General features: G+C 44.4%; 2 protein-coding genes across 2 annotated transcripts; both read left to right on the top strand.

The window, feature by feature from the left end:
* Positions 1-7548: 7548 nt before the first annotated feature.
* Positions 7549-9393, top strand: LOC139372349 (uncharacterized). The gene is made up of 3 exons (XM_071112066.1): positions 7549-7571; positions 7667-7725; positions 7811-9393. The coding sequence occupies exons 1-3, from the start codon at positions 7549-7551 to the stop codon at positions 9391-9393; spliced, it is 1665 nt and encodes a 554-aa protein (XP_070968167.1).
* Positions 9394-17624: 8231 nt separating this feature from the next.
* LOC139372348 (uncharacterized) lies at positions 17625-19469 on the top strand. The gene is made up of 3 exons (XM_071112065.1): positions 17625-17647; positions 17743-17801; positions 17887-19469. The coding sequence occupies exons 1-3, from the start codon at positions 17625-17627 to the stop codon at positions 19467-19469; spliced, it is 1665 nt and encodes a 554-aa protein (XP_070968166.1).
* Positions 19470-19891: the final 422 nt, after the last annotated feature.

The raw sequence follows: 19891 nt of genomic DNA, 5'->3' as shown, positions 1-19891 counted from the left end.
TTGCCCACAGGGATACTATTGAGCTATGCACGTGGTGAAAAAAGCTCACAAAAGTCACACTTTTTTCAGTCCCGTCCTCAAGGTTACACAAGAACAAAGCAGCCCACATCTCAAAGGTCTAAACCAAGTTGCTACAGATGTGGGGGAGATAATCATCAGCACAGTGAATGTCGATTCCAAAATGAAAAGTGCCTCAATTGTGGAAAGGTTGGACATTTACAGAGAGTGTGTAAAGCCTCGAAACGCACAGCAAGAGCACACAAAGTGTCAGACGCAGCACAAGACGAGGAAGGTACAACTGAAACAGTATTGGAACTGTTCACAGTGTACACAGCTCAACAACTAAAAGATGGAATCTATCTCAACATGGAGTTAGCGGGAAAACCAGTAAAAATGCAGCTGGACACCGGAGCGTCTGTATCTCTGGTTCCAGAGAGACTCTACAAAGAAAAACTGAAAGAGTGCCCTCTTCAGCCCACGTCCATCCACCTTTCTTCATACACTGGTGACACTATTCCTGTGTTAGGGCAGATCCAGGTACCAGTCCGGTATGAGGGGAAGGAGTGGACGCTACCGCTTGTCATTGTTAAAGGAGAAAAATCAGCCCTGCTAGGCAGAAACTGGCTACAAAAGATCAAGTTGAACTGGGGAGAAATCTTCAGTCTGAGAAATGACAAACCAGTGAGTCAGGCTACACTCACTAACATGCTGGAGAAGCACAAATAACTTTTCAAAGATGGCTACGGTGAAATACAAGACTTCACAGCAAAAGTCAGAGTGCAAGAAGGAACCAAGCCTATCTTTCACATACCACGTCCAGTTCCCTATGCTCTTAAGGAAGAGAAGGACAACCTACAGAAGAAGAACATAATCACGAAAGTAGCGAGGAGCGACTGGGCCGCTCCGATTGTTGTAGTCCAAAGAAAGACAAGACCGTCAGAATGTGCGGTGACTACAAGGTCACAGTAAATCGCTGCATACTACCAGAGGAATATCCACTACCAAACGCTGAAGATCTGTTTGCCACTCTAGCTGGTGGGAAGGTTTTCAGTAAGCTGGACCTGGCATTCGCTTATCAGCAACTGAAGCTGGATCCGGAGTCAGAACAGTATCTGACCATCAATACACACAAGGGGCTATTCAGATTAAATCGCTTGGCCTATGGAATCTCGACAGCTCCAGCGATATTCCAACACACAATGGATCAGATCTTGGACGGTATAGACAATGTTGTGTGCTTCATGGATGACATCCTCGTGTCAGCACCAACCATTGGAGAGCACCTTGTAGTGCTGGACAAAGTGATGTCAAGACTGGAGAAATACGAAGTGAGAATGAAACGCAGCAAGTGTGAGTTCCTCCAGGACTCAGTGGAGTATCTCGGATACAAGATTGATGTACAAGGCCTGCACCCAACCAACAGCAAGGTGGAAGCAATCGTAAACGCACCAGCACCCACAAATATCTCAGAGCTGATGTCATTTTTGGGGCTCCTGAACTATTACGGAAAGTTTGTGGCAAACTTGTCCACATTGTTGCATCCGCTTCACCAACTGCTGCAGGCCGATACAAAGTGGAATTGGTCCCCACAATGCGAAGAAGCATTCAAGACTTGCAAACAGCGTCTGCTAAAGAGCAAGTGGCTTGCCCACTATAACACAGAGATGAAGCTGAGACTCGCGTGTGATGCATCTCCATACGGAGTAGGAGCCGTCATCTCACATGTTCTACCGTCAGGTGAAGAACACCCTATTGCATTTGCATCACGGACTCTGTCACCAAGTGAGAAAAATTATGCTCAAATTGAGAAGGAAGCCCTGAGCATAATATTCGGAGTGAAGAAGTTTCACAAATACCTCTACGGAAGGAAGTTCCAACTGCTGACAGATCACAAGCCTCTGTTGGCCATCCTTGGACCAAAATCAGCTATACCAACCCTTGCTGCACTTCGAATGCAACGTTGGGCTCTGATATTGTTAGCCTACGACTACGAGATTGAGTACAGACGATCCAGTGATCACGCAAATGCCGATGCACTATCAAGACTACCATGCAATAGTGACTCCGACAGTGAAGATGATAGAGCAGTCTTCCAGATCTCTCTCATTGATGAACTGCCCATATCTGCTTCTGACAAAGCAGAGGAAACAAGGAAATACCCAGTGCTTTCCAAAGTCTTGGACTTAACATTAGGCGGTTGGCCAACCTTCGTAAATGACGATAACCTTTGTCCATTCATCGACAAGAAAGACCAGTTGTCCACTGATCAAGGGTGTGTTCTGTGGGGATCAAGGGTGGTGGTACCTCACAAATTCCAGAGGAGACTGCTATCTGACCTGCATGAGGGACATCCAGGGATCACTCGAATGAAAGCACTCGCTCGCAGTTATCTGTGGTGGCCTAGACTGGATCAGGACATTCAACAGCATGTAGGCCACTGCTCACCTTGTGAAGCTGTTCGCAACAAGTCTGCTGCTGCACCTCTTCATCCATGGTCCTGGGCTGCTACACCTTGGGAACGCATCCATGTGGATTACGCCGAAATTGACAAGCAACATTTCCTTGTTGTCGTCGATGTCCATTCCAAGTGGATGGAAGTGTTCCCTCCTCAACTGACCACAGCTGAGAAGACCATCAATCTTCTCAGACACCTGTTTGCATCCTTTGGACTAGTCAAGGAGCTCGTATCGGACAATGGCCCCCCGTTCACGTCAAACGATTTTGAAATGTTTCTCAAGAACAATGGAGTAAGGCACATCCTGTCACCACCTTACCATCCGGCATCAAACGGAGCAGCGGAGAGAGCCGTGCAAACCTTTAAGAAGGCCTGGACTAGACTCGAGGTTCAGTCTGTGCCCATCCACCAAAGGCTTCCCCGGTTCGTGTTTACTTACTGTAACACCCCACACACAGTAGCGGAATGTACACCAGCTGAACTGTTTCTGAAACGCCAACCACGTACCCGCCTGACATTGTGAAACCAGACTTGTCAAGCACTGTGGCAAAGCACCAGCAGACGAAAGCTCATGACAGACACTCAAAGACTGTCAGAGAATTCAAAGAGGAAGAGAGGGTGATGGTACGTGATTTCATACACTCCAAGCGCCTGTGGAACTCAGGTGTGATCTTGCTACGCAGAGGACCTTTGACTTACCAAGTCCAAATTGGTCATCGCCAGGTCAACGTTCATGTGGATCATCTGCTACGGTCCAACGCCCCAGCAGAGACATGCCGAGAGAACAAGAACAATAACGACCCCCAGGACTATTCTCCTGACTGTGGACGTACGGGAGAGACAGAGCCTGACCTTCCACCCGAACCTGGCCCACCACAGGAAGCCCAGGAGGAGCGGAAATATCCTATTCGACAGCGAAGGGCACCTCAAAAGCTTGACCTGTGAGTTGAGCTGGTTAAGGAGGTAACGGACAGTAAAACAAACACTTTAATATGTCCTAGATAAAAGGAAAGAAAATGACATTACCTGAGTTAGTTATTAGGACACAAAGTCCATCTTCGGGGCAGAATAATCCCCTGGATTTGTGCTGGGCTCTGAAAAGTCTGCTTCAACCCAGTAGTTGAAAAATGTTTAAGAATGCATTGTTCAGATATTGTATTAGTAGTTACCTAACATATTTACCTTGTTCTCTGGGAGTTAAACACTATGGGGAAGGAGTGTAGTATCTGGGATCTACATCTGTTTATATTAGTTACTGTGCTGTTATTAAGCAGTAATGCATTACGGCAGTGTTACGTTACTACACCTAATAGGAAATGCACATGCGCACTGGAATGCCGCGAACTGTAGAGCACGAGGGTTTTGACTAAACGAAAACTAACTGTACTCCCGTCTCCTGCCTGGTCATTTCTCCACAACACAAATATTACATAGCTCAGCCCCAGAGGCAAGGATATGCATATTCTTGGTATCATTTGAATAGAAATATTCTGAAGTTTGTGGAAATGTTAGTTGAATGTAGGAGAATATAACACAGTAGATCTGGTGGAAGAAAAGAGAAAGAAAGAGCATACGTTTTCTGTTTTTTATTGTTGTAGTATCATATTTCACATGTACTAGAATAGACACACAGTCAGATAGGATGCTGGAGATAATTTTGATGGATAACACAAGAGGGCAACTGTAGGTGTGCAAAGTTTCAGACTGATAACCTCAGGAATGGGTGAGCTACATGACATTTAGCATGAAGTCACCCAGGTGTCCCACACAAGTTGCCCAAATGTACCCAAGTGGCCGAATTGGTGAAATTACCTATAACTATATACAGCAGTGCAAATAACTATATACAACATATCAAAAAGCAATTCTAACACACACACACACACACACACACAAAATGTTTTAAAAAAATATTAGAAAATAAATATTTAAAAAAAAACAGTACACCCCTTGGAAGTCCTCGTCATAATATTTTACTGCCTGTGCTATGTCCTATAGCAGTCTCTTTCTGATGTAAAGCAGAGGCAAACTGAACAAGTGGTGCATTTCATGTGACACAGAACACAACGACGCCTCCATGCTGTGTCCTTTTGGCCCTGAGGCACAGTTATGCCTGCAGTAATGAACTGTGGCATATGAACACCACTGGGGGCACATGTAGAGCGGGCAGCTTGGCACCGGGGGCTCCCAGTCGGAGTCGCTATCACTGTGAAAGAAAACATTAAAAAAATATTTGTATTGTATGAGCCATTTATCATCACAAAAAATAAACAGATATGTATTGATTGTATAGAGCAAAGGGAACAGTCACTAAGGTGTTCCATTCAACTCCGGCCATTGTTATATATATATACACAAACACACACACACACACACACCCAAACAAACCAACACACACACACACACACACACACACACAGAGCAAGGATGGAGTGACAAAGTGCGGTGCTTAAAGACACACAGAGCCTGCGATGGCATTTCCATATTCTCAAGGCTGTGCAGAGTTCAACGAGATGCCCCGCTTGACCGTAGGCCCAAAATTAAGCCTGGCCCTACATTTCATTTGCTTTTGGGTGACAGTGAGAGAACCGTTAGGGTGAGAGGCACAATTCGACCTTAGGTATGTTCCTGTGGTCCTCCCGATCTGTGCAAGCCTAACCTTGACCGTGTGGCATTAACCCTTAACAGTTAATCAGGGTTTCTTGATCTCACAGATTACAATGACATCTCTCCTTATACATTGCCTGCTCCCCTAAATTCAACCTAGAGCCTATGTGGGTTAATAATGCCTTATGAACCTGTCTTCGATGACAATCCATCAGGCCACTATGAGGTCTACCTGTGTCGATTCTAATCTTCCCCAAGAAACCGGAAGTGGTTCAAATCACCCTGAAAAGGTTTTTTCCATACCCAACCTGATGTTTGATAGAAATTGTGCATTCAACCCTGTGTAAATCAGTCAGTTCTTAACGTAAAGACTTAATACTCAGGATTCTGTAACTGCATACCCCAATGAGGATATGTGTTTACTTTTAGCTTCCTGTGCCAACCGGAAGTGCCATAATTGGTGTCTTAGGGGCTGTTTCGAAGGGTTAAAAAAGTCAGATCTTTCCAAAACAAAATCAGTCATGTCTCCCATAAAATTTCCAAGAAAAACTCACACACACACACACACACAGCTTGGACGGAGGGACACAGTGTGGTGTGTAGAGACAGACAGAGCCTGCAATAGTTAACTTTGTTCGAACTATTAAAGAACTGTCAGACCTAGAGTTCTGAAACTTTAGAAACCTGTTCTACAGCTCAGGTCGATAGTGCGTGGTGAGTTATGCGTGGTGAGTTATAGAAGGTTCCTTGACCGAGAAACAGCCTCATACATTTGAAATGACTTCAATTCATTTTGACCATTACGGAAATGACGACATTTAGATAAGTCCCAGAGTCGCAAGACTAGGTCCATTGAAACCGGCTCGGCCCATAGAGACGGACCCCAACGTTTCTGCCCGATAGCTCATTCAGGGACCCCACCCTGTAGCAAGGCATGGAAAAAAGTGGATTTTAAGCACCAATTAAGGTCTTGCTCGGGCACCGAATGACCTATCGAGCCGAAACTCCCTCATCATACATGACAAATAGACCATCTAGGTTGATTCATGGCTTAACATAGTGCTATATATAATTTTGGTAGAATAAATGCCTTTTGGACATGGTTCACTGACTTTTGGGTTTGTAAACCGACTTCCATTTATCGTACATCGCAAATGGACATAACATCCTGATTTGCCACTTTCAAATCTTTAATATTGCATTTGGACATGTATATTCATACAGTTCTTACACATGTGTAATTGACACAAAATCTAAAGAATTTCGATAAACAGTCCAGAAGGCACTTTTTTAAGGGGGTGATAAGTTTTTGAAAAAATGTTCAATTTTTCAAAATTTTACTCTTGGGTCTTGACTTGTGTTACATTTGCAATATGAAAAATCACAGTGGCACGCACTCGCCATCGGTTGGATTTTTGGAGTGCTACACTTGGTATTTGCCATATGGCATTTGCAATCAACTTTGATTGAAATTACGCCAAATTGAGTGGTATTGGACACCGTGTATATGTTTCGTACGGTGTCAATGACTTCCCATTCATTGTTGCTTCTTATTCATCCCTTTACATTTGTGTGTATTTGTGTGTATAAGGTAGTTGAAATTGTTAGATTACTAGTTAAATTTGACTGCATAGTCGGAACTAGAAGCACAAGCATTTCGCTACACTCGCATTAACATCTTCTAACAATGTGTATGTGACCAATAAAATTTGATTTGAATTTTTGCAAACAATGAACAAAACAAACAAATCCCGTTAAGAGAATACATTGTACAAGTTAAATCACGTAAAAGCCAAGAGAGAAATGACACAACATATTTCACAAGCAGCAACTTTTCAGTAGATATGAAACACTTTTTCCCCAAACATTGCAACCAAAATGTATTCCAAAAGCTATATTTAAATGAAGTTCTACAGAACCCACAGAGGAGACAACGCAATAGCTGCCAGCTCGCTAACTTAGGCTGCTTTTACACAGGCAGACCAATTCAGATCCTTTTTTTACTCATTTGTCTTTTGACCAATCACATCAGATCTTTTCAAATCAGCTCTTTTTCAGAACAGATCTGATTTGTCAAAAGACTAATTAGTGAAAAACAAGATCAGAATTGTGCTGCCTGTGTAAACGCTGCCTTACTGCCTTGAGTTGTTGATATATCAGCTGAGTGTATATTTATAGCCTGAACAGCCAGTTGTCATGACTGTTTGATTGATTGATCATGTTCATCTGCATGTCATTGTGGTGTCATAACGTTAGCCCTCTTTGTGTGAATTTCAAAAGTCTTGGTTGTTTTAAAATCTGTCCGCTCCACAAAGACATACAGCTGAGAATGATCAATCAATAAGCCAGTGATTGGATGGCAACTGCAGGTTCAACCAATAAATACACACCAAGCTGGTACGTCAACTAAGCATGGCAGTAAGGCACTGAGCTACTAATTGCGGAGTATTGCGTTGTCTGGGCTGTTGGTGGTTTAAGGCTTTGATATGGCTTTTGGAATTAATTTGGGGTAAGCTTCTTTGGCTAATGTGTTTCAGGTCAACTGCAAGGTTGCTGCTTGTATTTGGAATGTTGATGTGTAATGGCAACTTCTTTTCTTGACAGGATTGTGTTCCTTTGCTCATTGTTTGCAGAACACTCAAGTTTTACATGGGCTCCACGTGGTAAGGCATGAACGCAAAACGTTGTCACTTTTGTCAGACCAACCTTCAAGTTTGGCACTGAATCTATAACTTCCCTTCTGTTTAGATGCCCAGAGAGTAAGAGGCTATGGGTTTTCTGGCTCTTCCAGAATGGAAGTTGAGCAGAGGCAAACGGGTGGCAGCTATCCCCAGGATCAATTCAAACCAGCCTTTCACACTTCTGGTTCGGTCCAGAGTGAAGCTACTTACCGCGGGACTGGATACAACACACTTGCAGGCTTTGCTTCAAGCTCCCTCCAGCCAGCCCCAAGGGGCTCTGGATCTATCCCCAGCAGCTTTACCTCCGCCCAGACAAAGGGTAAGAGGACCCGTGCAAAGAATACTGACATTAGCCTCTCTGGTTCTATAGCCAGTGGATCCTCTGTCACCCACAACAAGCATCAAACCAAGGCCAGCAGAACCTATGGTCAAAGTGTCACTGACCCCAGTGCATTAAGGCCAGTTTCAAGTTGGGAGGTAAAGAGAATCCAGGCCAACACTCTTCGTACTGTACAGCCTCACTCCGGCAGCTCTGGACTAGTCCAGAATCCTGATGTTGTGTTTAATGTCCAGAGTAGAACTGCCTCTAACCTGAAACCATCTACTCCTAACTATGGCTCTACCCAGAGCGAATTCAAGCTCTCCAACTCCAGACAACCCAACCAAGGCCTTGTCCAGACTCTGAGTAGAGGAGCCCCCAGGCTCTATGGTCAAACTGCCACCCACACCACCTCCCTCACCCACTATGCCCAGGACCTGAAGCAAGGGAGCAGCTTCCCTTCCCTGGCTTTCAAGGGACCAATGGAGATCTCTGCCCGGTCAATTTCCACTACTGACCGTGAAGTTCCCTCAAGTGGTTCTTCACAAACTTCATTTAGACCAGGTCCTCTGAGTTTTGGTTATACTGAAGGTGGGAGTGCAACAAACAGCTACAAGCCTAGCTTCTCCCAAGATGTCATGCAATACCAGAGCAACTCTGCCAGTAGAAGTGTTTCAACTTCCAATCAATATGCCCAAACCTCTGGCCAGAGAATAGATGGAGCCTCTACCTCAAGTCGCGGCATGCCCACTTCTAGCCTGGCCTCTCGCTCCAGTCTTTTTCGCCCCAGCTCTACAGCTGGTGGAAACTCCTATGGCACCTACAAGCCTGGCTCTGACCTTGGTGCAACACCAAGCCAAAGCCTGTTTGCCTCTAACCAAGGGGGAAGGGGTTCAACATACAGCCAGAATCTCCTTGCAAAACCTGCCCAAGGGAAGTACGGACAAATGTCTGCTCAGTGGGGGAGCTACCAGCCCAGCTATGCTGCCAGTAGTGGGCCAGTCTCCAGCCTCTTCAGTTCTACCCAGGCTGCCAGTTCTTCAACATTCATCCAGAATGCTCCTGCCACAGCCCAGAAGCCAAGTGGTTCTAAACCTGTCCCCAGTCAACGCTATCAGCCCAGCTATTTGTTCAATGCAGTGAAGTCCAACACTAGCTCTGCCAGACGTCCCACCCAGAGCCTCTTGTCTAGCAGCAATGACCCTACCCAGAGCAGGACCAGCAGTGCCAGCTCGATCAACCCTCGCCGCTTTGCCCTGACCATCATGCACAGCATCCCAGAATTGTACGGCGGATCTACAATCCACCGGCTCAAAGACCCTACTCGGTAGGAGTAGTGCCTCCCCTAGCCACTCAACCCAGCTCTTCAAGTGTCAGCAAGCCACAGCCAAACCACCATCTGCCAAGCAGAAAGGCCCTAGCACAACCTAAATTGAGTCCAGAGCTTTAGGGGAGTCCAGAACATGACGAAGTGGGATCTGTAGCCACCAGTTGAGGTGAGATTTCAGTTTCTCTGTATTTTTATGCCATTTGGGCTGTTTAGGTTTACATAGGCAGTTCATTGATCTTTTTGCGATTGGCTTAGTCAAAAGATCAGAATTTGGCTGCCTGTGTAAATGCAGCCTTGGCACCTGTCTTTGCTTTCATGTATGCTTGTTACTAATCTTTTTGTCTTCTAGGTGCTGTGACCTGGAAGTGTTGTCAGGACTTCTCCTTCAATTGTTTTAAATAATCTTTATGTATCAGTACATTTTATCTATTTAAGTGTTTTCAGACAAATGTTTTGAATGCCTTCAAAGGGATGTCAGTGTTGTGGTAGTTAGGTTGCTTGTTTCAGTAGAAGAAATGTTGGCTCTCTGGCATTTGACAGGATCTTTCGCATCACTGGACCTCTGCAATCAATGAGCCTGAATCAGTTTTGGGCCTGATGCCCTTAATATTAATGGTGACTCTAATGTACTTGCTTTCTATCTCACTAAACCCTCCTGAAAGTTCTCTGAAGTATTTCATTAACCCCCCCCTTCTCCAAAAAGTAAATTAACGTTTTTTCCGTTGTCTGATCATCCAGAAAATGACAAATTACTTGTCACATACGCTGACTACAAGTGTGAATTTTGCCATAATGTTTACTTGCAAGCCCCTTTCATTTTTAAAAATGAATTGTTCAACAGTCTTATAGCTTGAGATGCCATTAAGCTGTTGAGGAGCCTTTTGGTCCTAGACCTGGCACTCCGGAACCGCTTACTGTGCGGTGGCAGAAGTTTAACTTGGACTGCAACCGATCAGGATGCTCTTGATGGTGCAGCTGTAAAACCTTCTGGGGACCCATGCCAATTCTTGTCAGTCTCTTGGTGTTGGGGGGTTGTCGTACCCTCTTCACGACTGTCTTGGTATGTTTGACCCATGAGAGTTAATTGGCGACGTGGACACCAAGGTACTTAACTCTCGACCTGCTCCATTACAGGCCCGTTAATGGGGGCTTGTTCGGCCCGCTTTCTTCTGTAGTCCACGATCAGCTCCTTAGTCTTGCTCACGTTGAGGGAGAGGTTTTTCTGGTACCACTCTGCCAGTTCTCTGACCTCCCGAAAGGCCGTCTCGTCGGTATCAGGCCAAACATTCCTGTTACTGAGCTCAGCTCCATGTTTCAAAATGAGCTGTACATCTTGCCTCATATCTTGTGTTAGCATAGCCAATATCCATCTAAGAATATGACTGTCAGAAAGGAAACCGGAATAGCAGCATTGTCATTGGAGTATTTGCATGTGTGGGTTCTATAATGGAATTTCACCTTGCAAACCTTGTACCCAGAATGTCACTAACTGCTTGTTTGTGCCTGCTTGACCAATCTGAATCAAACATCACCAGGTATGCTCCATATGGAGAGACACGGGACACTTTTTCTCTCTTGCTCTTCCAAACCAGTCTGGCAGGTGTCAATCTGATTGATGGGGATCATTACTGCCCCCTGCTGGAAGCGTGTGAGCAGGAGGAGCCAGTGTGTGCCATCAGGCCCCCTATCCATGATGAGGATATCTGTCACAATGTCACACTTTCACCCTCACGTCTTATCAGACACATGGCACTGCTAACCAGCCTGGATTCAGATAGTGTTAAAAATCATTCCATGTCTTCAGCTGTGCTTGACTGGAACTAATAAAATATTCTTAAGTACAAACCCATATCCTGCCCATCTGGCATTCCAGACAGGATCAAGCAAACACTGAAAGTATTTGAAAGATATCGAATACTGTTTGATCCCATGTCTGACTAGATTCAGAATGTTCCCTTGGGTTTTACATGTTATAATATTGTTGACACATTTGTCTTTTACACTGAGGTGAATGACTAAGCCGGGAAGGGCACACCAGTTTGTCACAGTAAAATAAACAGAGAGAGAGAGCAACACCTCGCATGCATTGACCATCCATGTGTGGTGGCTCAAATCAAAGATGCTATTTCCTGTCAGAGGAAGTGGAGGCACAGACATCATTTTTTTAGGAGCCGTTTCCTTTCCTCTCTTTTTCCATAACGCCTGGCAACATTCATACATAAGAAAGAAAATAAAGAGAAAAATAACATTCACGCGGAATACAGAAATGTTAAAAAAAAATACAAATAAACCTTTCATTGGCATCAGCAGAAACAATCTTGTTGACAGGACCTTTAGACAGAGGGTAGATTTGCAGGAAGAGGAGAAAGGTGTCTTAAATCATACTGAAAATGAGTTCTATTAATCAACAAAGGATGGAGGTGACTCTTCTGTTCTCTCTAATGGGAGACAACACTCTCTTCTCTATTCGTCAGGCCATTCAACAATCTGCTTCACCCATGATATTTCATCATCATAATAAGCATACAACGTACATCTCTCTCTCTCTCTCTCTCACACACACCTTCAATTGAATTCAAGGGGCTTGATTGGCTTGGGAAACATATGTTTACACTGCCAAAGCAAATGGAATAGACAATAAACAAAAGGAAATAAACAATTCTTTCTCATTTGCATTCATTTCCTGCAGGTCAGAAATGTTCTGGTCTGGTGTTCTACTTTCTATTTCATTTTATTTTACATTTATTTAACTAAGCAAGTCAGTTAAGAACAAATTCTTATTTACAATGATGGCCTACCTCAGCCAAACCCTCCCCTAACCCGGACGACGCTGGGCCAATTGTGTTTACTAATACCACAACTAATAGGTAATGCTGGGGCTAGGGCTTTCTGCTTGTCAGGTGCAGTGTGGTTTGGCTGTGGCTTGCTGACACTTGAAGAGCTGGGTTTGGAGTGGCTAGGGGAGGAGGCACTACTTCGAGGCGACAGACACAAGCTCCACCGTAGTATTCTGAGATGTTGTGGATGGTGGCCAGGGCGAAGCGTTGAGGGGTTGTGGAGGTGCCACTGCTAGTCCCACACTGGGTAAGGCCATAGCTTCTAGAGGAGAGGCTTTGGGTAGGGCCGCCGGCAGACCTAGGGTTGGACTTCACATACCTCAAGGGAACATTTTGACATTTGCCATATGGTTAGTGAGAAAGTCCACATTGCAAATGTACGGTCCCTTACTAGACGTCCGACAACATTTCTAAAATTGGCAGACAGCGTCGGGCCGTGCGGCAGGGCCGGATCTTCCAGGAAGTCATCAAACGAAGTCTCTCGGACATTCGGTTTTCGTTTAATAAAACTTTCACATTTTGGTCATTTTTCCACTGTCCCGGTAAATCCCACAAGAGGACAAGTAGAATCATATTGCAAATGTACAAAACATCACCAATCACGACGTGGCCTTATCTCCTAAACGGAAAAGACTTCGAAGAATAAACTTGGTGAGCATAGGTTTGGCATAATGGGAAGTTGGCCCCGAACAAGATGGCGTCCAGGCCTCAATGTGATTAAAGGTCAAAAATGAAAATAGAACAATAATTTCTCCGCTTCACATCAAAGTAAATGAACCTACGGTGTCAATAAGGAAAGAACCAGCCATTTATCTATCGTAATTTAAGAGAAATCGTACAATGTCAAATTGTTGTTTTTTTCTTTTTAAGTTACAGATCCAGTTGCAGCTTGTTCAGACGAATCTTTTTGAGTTGTGTTTCCGAGATATGCGAGATTTCTGTGATTTTCTGTGATTTTCTGAAATAACACACACTCATTCAACCCTCTGTAAATAAGTCAGTTCTTAACATAAAGACTTAAAACTCAATATTATATAAGTGACTATCCCAAGGAGGATATGTGTTTACTTTCAGCTTCCTGCGTAAACCGGAAGTGCCGTAAAATGTTGTCATAGGTGCTGTTTCGAAGGGTTAAAAAGGTCTGATCGTTTCAAAACTTCATATTGGTTATTAGGCAAACCTCATGAACTGTAAATCAGTCATTTCTCCCAACAGATGTCAAAGAAAAGCTCTGTCACACACACACACACACACACACACACACACACACACACACACACACACACACACACACACACACACACACACACACACGCAGCAAGGATGGAGTGACAAAGTGCGGTGCTTAAAGACACTCAGAGCCTGCAATGGCATTACCATAATCTCTAGGCTGTGCCGAGATCAACGAGATGCCCCGCTTGACCGTAGCTTGCTCGGTCTGAGCTCATAATGAAGCCTGGCCCTAAATTGCAGGGGCTTTTGGGTGACAGCGGGAGAACAGTTAGGGTTAGAAGCACAATTCTACCTCGGGAACATTCCTGAGGTCCTCCCGATCGGTGCAAGCCTAAACTTGACCATGTGGCATTAACCCTTAAAAGTTAAAAGAAGGTGTTTACGTCAAACAGTTTTCAATGACTTCTCTCCCCATAGTAATACATTGCCTGCACCACTAAATTCAACCTGAAGCCCATGTGGGTTATGAATGTCTTATGAACCTGTCTTCCATGACAATCCATCAGGCCACTATGAGGTCTACCTGTGTTGATTCTAAGCTTCCTGGAGCAACCGGAAGTGTTTAAAATCACCCAAAAATTGTCTTGCCAAACCCAACCTGCAGTTTGTGAGAAATAATGCATTCAACCGTGTAAATCAGTCAGTTCTTAATGTATAGACTTAAAACTCAGGATTCTGTAAAAGCCAACTCAAATGAGGATATGTGTTTACTTTTAGCTTCCTGTGCCAACCAGAAGTGCCTTTAATTGGGGTCACAGTGTCTGTTTCGAAGCATTAAAAAAGTCACATCTTTCCAAAACTTCATATGTGTGACTAGGTAACCCTCATGAACTGTAAATCAGTCATTCCTCCCAACAGATGTCAATGAAAAGCTCTCTCACACACACACACACACACACACACACACACACACACACACACACACACACACACACACACACACACACACACACACACACACACACACACACACACACACACACACACACACACACAGCAAGGATGGAGTGACAAAGTGCGGTGCTTAAAGACACAGAGAGCCTGCAATGGCATTTCCATATTCTCAAGGCCGTGCAGAGTTCAACAAGACGCCCCGCTTGACCGTAGAAAAAGTAGGCCCAAAATGAAGCTTGGCCCTAAATTGCAGGTGCTTTTGGGTGACAGTGAGAGAACCATCAGGGTGAGAAGCACAATTCGACCTCACGTATGTTCCTGAGGTCCTCCCGATCTGTGAAAGCCCAACCTTGACCGTGTAGCATTAACCCTTAACAGTTAAAACAATGTGTTTACATCAAACAGTTTTCACTGACTTCTCTCCCCATAGGAATACATTACATGCACCCTTAAATTCAACCTGCAGCCTATGTGGGTTATGAATGCCGTATGAACCTGTCTTCGATGACAATCCATCAGGCCACTATGAGGTCTACCTGTGTTGATTCTAAGCTTCCTGAAGCAACCGTAAGTGATGAAAATCACTGCATTCAACCCTGTGTAGATCAGTCAATTCTAAACATAAAGACTTAAAACTCAGGATTCTGTAAGAGCCTACCCCAATGAGAATATGTGTTCACGTTCAGCCTCCTGTGCCAACCGGAGGTGCCTTCAAATGGTGTCATATGCGCTGTTTCGAAGGGTTAAAAAGGTCAGATCTTTTTAAAACTTCATATGTGTGATTAAGCAACCCTCATGAACTGTAAATCAGTAATTTTCCCCAACAGATGTCAAAGAAAAGTTCTCTCTCTCACACAAACACACACACAAACACACACACACACACACGCACACACACACACACACACACACACACACACACAGCAAGGATGGGGTGACAAAGTGCGGTGCTTAAAGACACACAGAGCCTTCGATGGCATTTCCATATTCTCAATGCACAGTGCATTTGCAACATGATGAAATGGACGTGATGAAATCAACACAACGAGCGATGGAGAGGAACCACTATCACTGCCCGGCCATCCCGAGTTCATCAGGCCAGTCAATTTTGCATTTCTGCAGTATTTTTGAGCATGACAAATTTGCGATGGTAAATGCCCATTGAAACATGGGCATCACTAATTTGCGATGGTAAATGCCCATTGAAACATGGGCATCACTAATTTGTGATGGTAAATGCACATTGAAACATGGGCATCACTAATTTGTGATGGTAAATGCACATTGAAACATGGGCATCACAAATTTGTGATGCTAAATGCACATTGAAACATGGGCATCACAAATTTGTGATGGTAAATGCCCATTGAAACATGGGCATCACTAATTTGTGATGGTAAATGCACATTGAAACATGGGCATCACAAATTTGTGATGCTAAATGCACATTGAAACATACTGCAAATGTACAGCCGTGCACCTGGTGATTGGAACGGGTTACCAGGAGCACATTTTTTAAATGGTTTTTAATGCCATTACGGGGTAGCAAGGGGTCCACGGTTGGGTAGGGAGCACCCGCCCCCACCTGTGCCCCTTGCCATTTTGGACGTTTTTCAAAAAATCATTAAAAAACAACAGTCCCACTTCTCCCTCATCATACATGACATATAGACCATCCAGGTTGATTCATGGCTTAACATAGTGCTATATATCATTTTGGCAGAATAAATGCCTTTTGGACATGGTTCACTGACTTTTGGGTTTGTAAACCGACTTCCATTTATCGTACATGGCAAATGGACATAACATCCTGATTTGCCACTTTCAAATCTTTAATATTGCATTTGGACATTTCTTATGGCATTTGGCAAACAAAATAAAACAGTGACTTTTGACTTCCTATGAAATCATATTGCAAATGGACAAAAAAATATGCCCTATGGACAAGTAAAAAAAAAAATGAAATTTGACAAAAGTTTATTCATACAGTTCTTACACATGTGTAATTGACACAAAATCTAAAGAATTTCGAAAAACAGTCCAGAAAGCACTTTTTTAATTAAGGGGGTGATAAGTTTTTGAAAAAATTTTCAATTTTTCAAAATTTTACTCTTGGGTCTTGACTTGTGTTACATTTGCAATATGAAAAATCACAGTGGCGTGCACTCGCCATCGGTTGGATTTTTGGAGTGCTACACTTGGTATTTGCCATATGGCATTTGCAATCAACTTTGATTGAAACGACGCCAAATTGAGTGGTATTGGACACCGTGTATATGTTTCGTACGGTGCCAATGACTTCCCATTCATTGTTGCTTCTTATTCATCCCTTTACATTTGTGTGTATTTGTGTGTATAAGGTAGTTGTTTTTGTATAAGGTAGTTGAAATTGTTAGATTACTAGTTACATTTGACTGCATAGTCGCAACTAGAAGCACAAGCATTTCGCTACACTCGCATTAACATCTTCTAACAATGTGTATGTGACCAATAAAATTTGATTTGAATTTTTGCAAACAATGAACAAAACAAACAAATCCCCTGTCAAGAGAATACATTGTACAAGTTAAATCACGTAAAAGCCAAGAGAGAAATGACACAACATATTTCACAAGCAGCAACTTTTCAGTAGATATGAAACACTTTTTCCCCAAACATTGCAACCAAAATGTATTCCAAAAGCTATGAAGTACTACAGAACCCACAAAGGAGACAACGCAATAGCTGCCAGCTCGCTAACTTAGGCTGCTTTTACACAGGCAGACCAATTCAGATCCTTTTTTTACTCATTTGTCTTTTGACCAATCACATCAGATCTTTTCAAATCAGCTCTTTTTCAGAACAGATCTGATTTGTCAAAAGACTAATTAGTGAAAAACAAGATCAGAATTGTGCTGCCTGTGTAAACGCTGCCTTACTGCCTTGAGTTGTTGATATATCAGCTGAGTGCATATTTATAGCCTGAACAGCCAGTTGGCATCACTGTTTGATTGATTGATCATGTTCATCTGCATGTCATTGTGGTGTCATAACGTTAGCCCTCTTTGTGTGAATTTCAAAAGTCTTGGTTGTTTTAAAATCTGTCCGCTCCACAAAGACATACAGCTGAGAATGATCAATCAATAAGCCAGTGATTGGATGGCAACTGCAGGTTCAACCAATAAATACACACCAAGCTGGTACGTCAACTAAGCATGGCAGTAAGGCACTGAGCTACTAATTGCGGAGTATTGCGTTGTCTGGGCTGTTGGTGGTTTAAGGCTTTGATATGGCTTTTGGAATTAATTTGGGGTAAGCTTCTTTGGCTAATGTGTTTCAGGTCAACTGCAAGGTTGCTGCTTGTATTTGGAATGTTGATGTGTAATGGCAACTTCTTTTCTTGACAGGATTGTGTTCCTTTGCTCATTGTTTGCAGAACACTCAAGTTTTACATGGGCTCCACGTGGTAAGGCATGAACGCAAAACGTTGTCACTTTTGTCAGACCAACCTTCAAGTTTGGCACTGAATCTATAACTTCCCTTCTGTTTAGATGCCCAGAGAGTAAGAGGCTATGGGTTTTCTGGCTCTTCCAGAATGGAAGTTGAGCAGAGGCAAATGGGTGGCAGCTATCCCCAGGATCAATTCAGACCAGCCTCTCACACTTCTGGTTCGGTCCAGAGTGAAGCTACTTACCGCGGGACTGGATACAACACACTCGGAGGCTTTGCTTCAAGCTCCCTCCAGCCAGCCCCAAGGGGCTCTGGATCTATCCCCAGCAGCTTTACCTCCGCCCAGACAAAGGGTAAGAGGACCCGTGCCAAGAATACTGACATTAGCCTCTCTGGTTCTATAGCCAGTGGATCCTCTGTCACCCACAACAAGCATCAAACCAAGGCCAGCAGAACCTATGGTCAAAGTGTCACTGACCCCAGTGCATTAAGGCCAGTTTCAAGTTGGGAGGTAAAGAGAATCCAGGCCAACACTCTTCGTACTGTACAGCCTCACTCCGGCAGCTCTGGACTAGTCCAGAATCCTGATGTTGTGTTTAATGTCCAGAGTAGAACTGCCTCTAACCTGAAACCATCTACTCCTAACTATGGCTCTACCCAGAGCGAATTCAAGCTCTCCAACTCCAGACAACCCAACCAAGGCCTTGTCCAGACTCTGAGTAGAGGAGCCCCCAGGCTCTATGGTCAAACTGCCACCCACACCACCTCCCTCACCCACTATGTCCAGGACCTGAAGCAAGGGAGCAGCTTCCCTTCCCTGGCTTTCAAGGGACCAATGGAGATCTCTGCCCGGTCAATTTCCACTACTGACCGTGAAGTTCCCTCAAGTGGTTCTTCACAAACTTCATTTAGACCAGGTCCTCTGCGTTTTGGTTATACTGAAGGTGGGAGTGCAACAAACAGCTACAAGCCTAGCTTCTCCCAAGATGTCATGCAATACCAGAGCAACTCTGCCAGTAGAAGTGTTTCAACTTCCAATCAATATGCCCAAACCTCTGGCCAGAGAATAGATGGAGCCTCTACCTCAAGTCGCGGCATGCCCACTTCTAGCCTGGCCTCTCGCTCCAGTCTTTTTCTCCCCAGCCCTACAGCTAGTGGAAACTCCTATGGCGCCTACAAGCCTGGCTCTGACCTTGGTGCAACACCAAGCCAAAGCCTGTTTGCCTCTAACCAAGGGGGAAGGGGTTCAACATACAGCCAGAATCTCCTTGCAAAACCTGCCCAAGGGAAGTACGGACAAATGTCTGCTCAGTGGGGGAGCTACCAGCCCAGCTATGCTGCCAGTAGTGGGCCAGTCTCCAGCCTCTTCAGTTCTACCCAGGCTGCCAGTTCTTCAACATTCATCCAGAATGCTCCTGCCACAGCCCAGAAGCCAAGTGGTTCTAAACCTGTCCCCAGTCAACGCTATCAGCCCAGCTATTTGTTCAATGCAGTGAAGTCCAACACTAGCTCTGCCAGACGTCCCACCCAGAGCCTCTTGTCTAGCAGCAATGACCCTACCCAGAGCAGGACCAGCAGTGCCAGCTCGATCAACCCTCGCCGCTTTGCCCTGACCATCATGCACAGCATCCCAGAATTGTACGGCGGATCTACAATCCACCGGCTCAAAGACCCTACTCGGTAGGAGTAGTGCCTCCCCTAGCCACTCAACCCAGCTCTTCAAGTGTCAGCAAGCCACAGCCAAACCACCATCTGCCAAGCAGAAAGGCAGAGGCAGAAAGGCCCTAGCACAACCTAAATTGAGTCCAGAGCTTTAGGGGAGTCCAGAACATGACGAAGTGGGATCTGTAGCCACCAGTTGAGGTGAGATTTCAGTTTCTCTGTATTTTTATGCCATTTGGGCTGTTTAGGTTTACATAGGCAGTTCATTGATCTTTTTGCGATTGGCTTAGTCAAAAGATCAGAATTTGGCTGCCTGTGTAAATGCAGCCTTGGCACCTGTCTTTGCTTTCATGTATGCTTGTTACTAATCTTTTTGTCTTCTAGGTGCTGTGACCTGGAAGTGTTGTCAGGACTTCTCCTTCAATTGTTTTAAATAAAATGTAC

The sequence above is a fragment of the Oncorhynchus clarkii genome, chromosome 18 (assembly GCF_045791955.1).
Source record: "Oncorhynchus clarkii lewisi isolate Uvic-CL-2024 chromosome 18, UVic_Ocla_1.0, whole genome shotgun sequence".
Taxonomy (NCBI): domain Eukaryota; kingdom Metazoa; phylum Chordata; class Actinopteri; order Salmoniformes; family Salmonidae; genus Oncorhynchus; species Oncorhynchus clarkii.
The sequence above is the reverse complement of the archived record's forward strand: the minus strand, read 5'-3'. Positions and strand labels throughout refer to the sequence as shown.

Coding starts and splice junctions, on each gene's coding strand:
- LOC139372349 (XM_071112066.1), top strand. CDS start 7,549: ATGGCTTTTGGAATTAATTTGGG. Junction 7,572..7,666: donor GCTTTTGGAATTAATTTGGG/GTAAGCTTCTTT, acceptor TTTTCTTGACAG/GATTGTGTTCCTTTGCTCAT. Junction 7,726..7,810: donor TTTTACATGGGCTCCACGTG/GTAAGGCATGAA, acceptor CCTTCTGTTTAG/ATGCCCAGAGAGTAAGAGGC.
- LOC139372348 (XM_071112065.1), top strand. CDS start 17,625: ATGGCTTTTGGAATTAATTTGGG. Junction 17,648..17,742: donor GCTTTTGGAATTAATTTGGG/GTAAGCTTCTTT, acceptor TTTTCTTGACAG/GATTGTGTTCCTTTGCTCAT. Junction 17,802..17,886: donor TTTTACATGGGCTCCACGTG/GTAAGGCATGAA, acceptor CCTTCTGTTTAG/ATGCCCAGAGAGTAAGAGGC.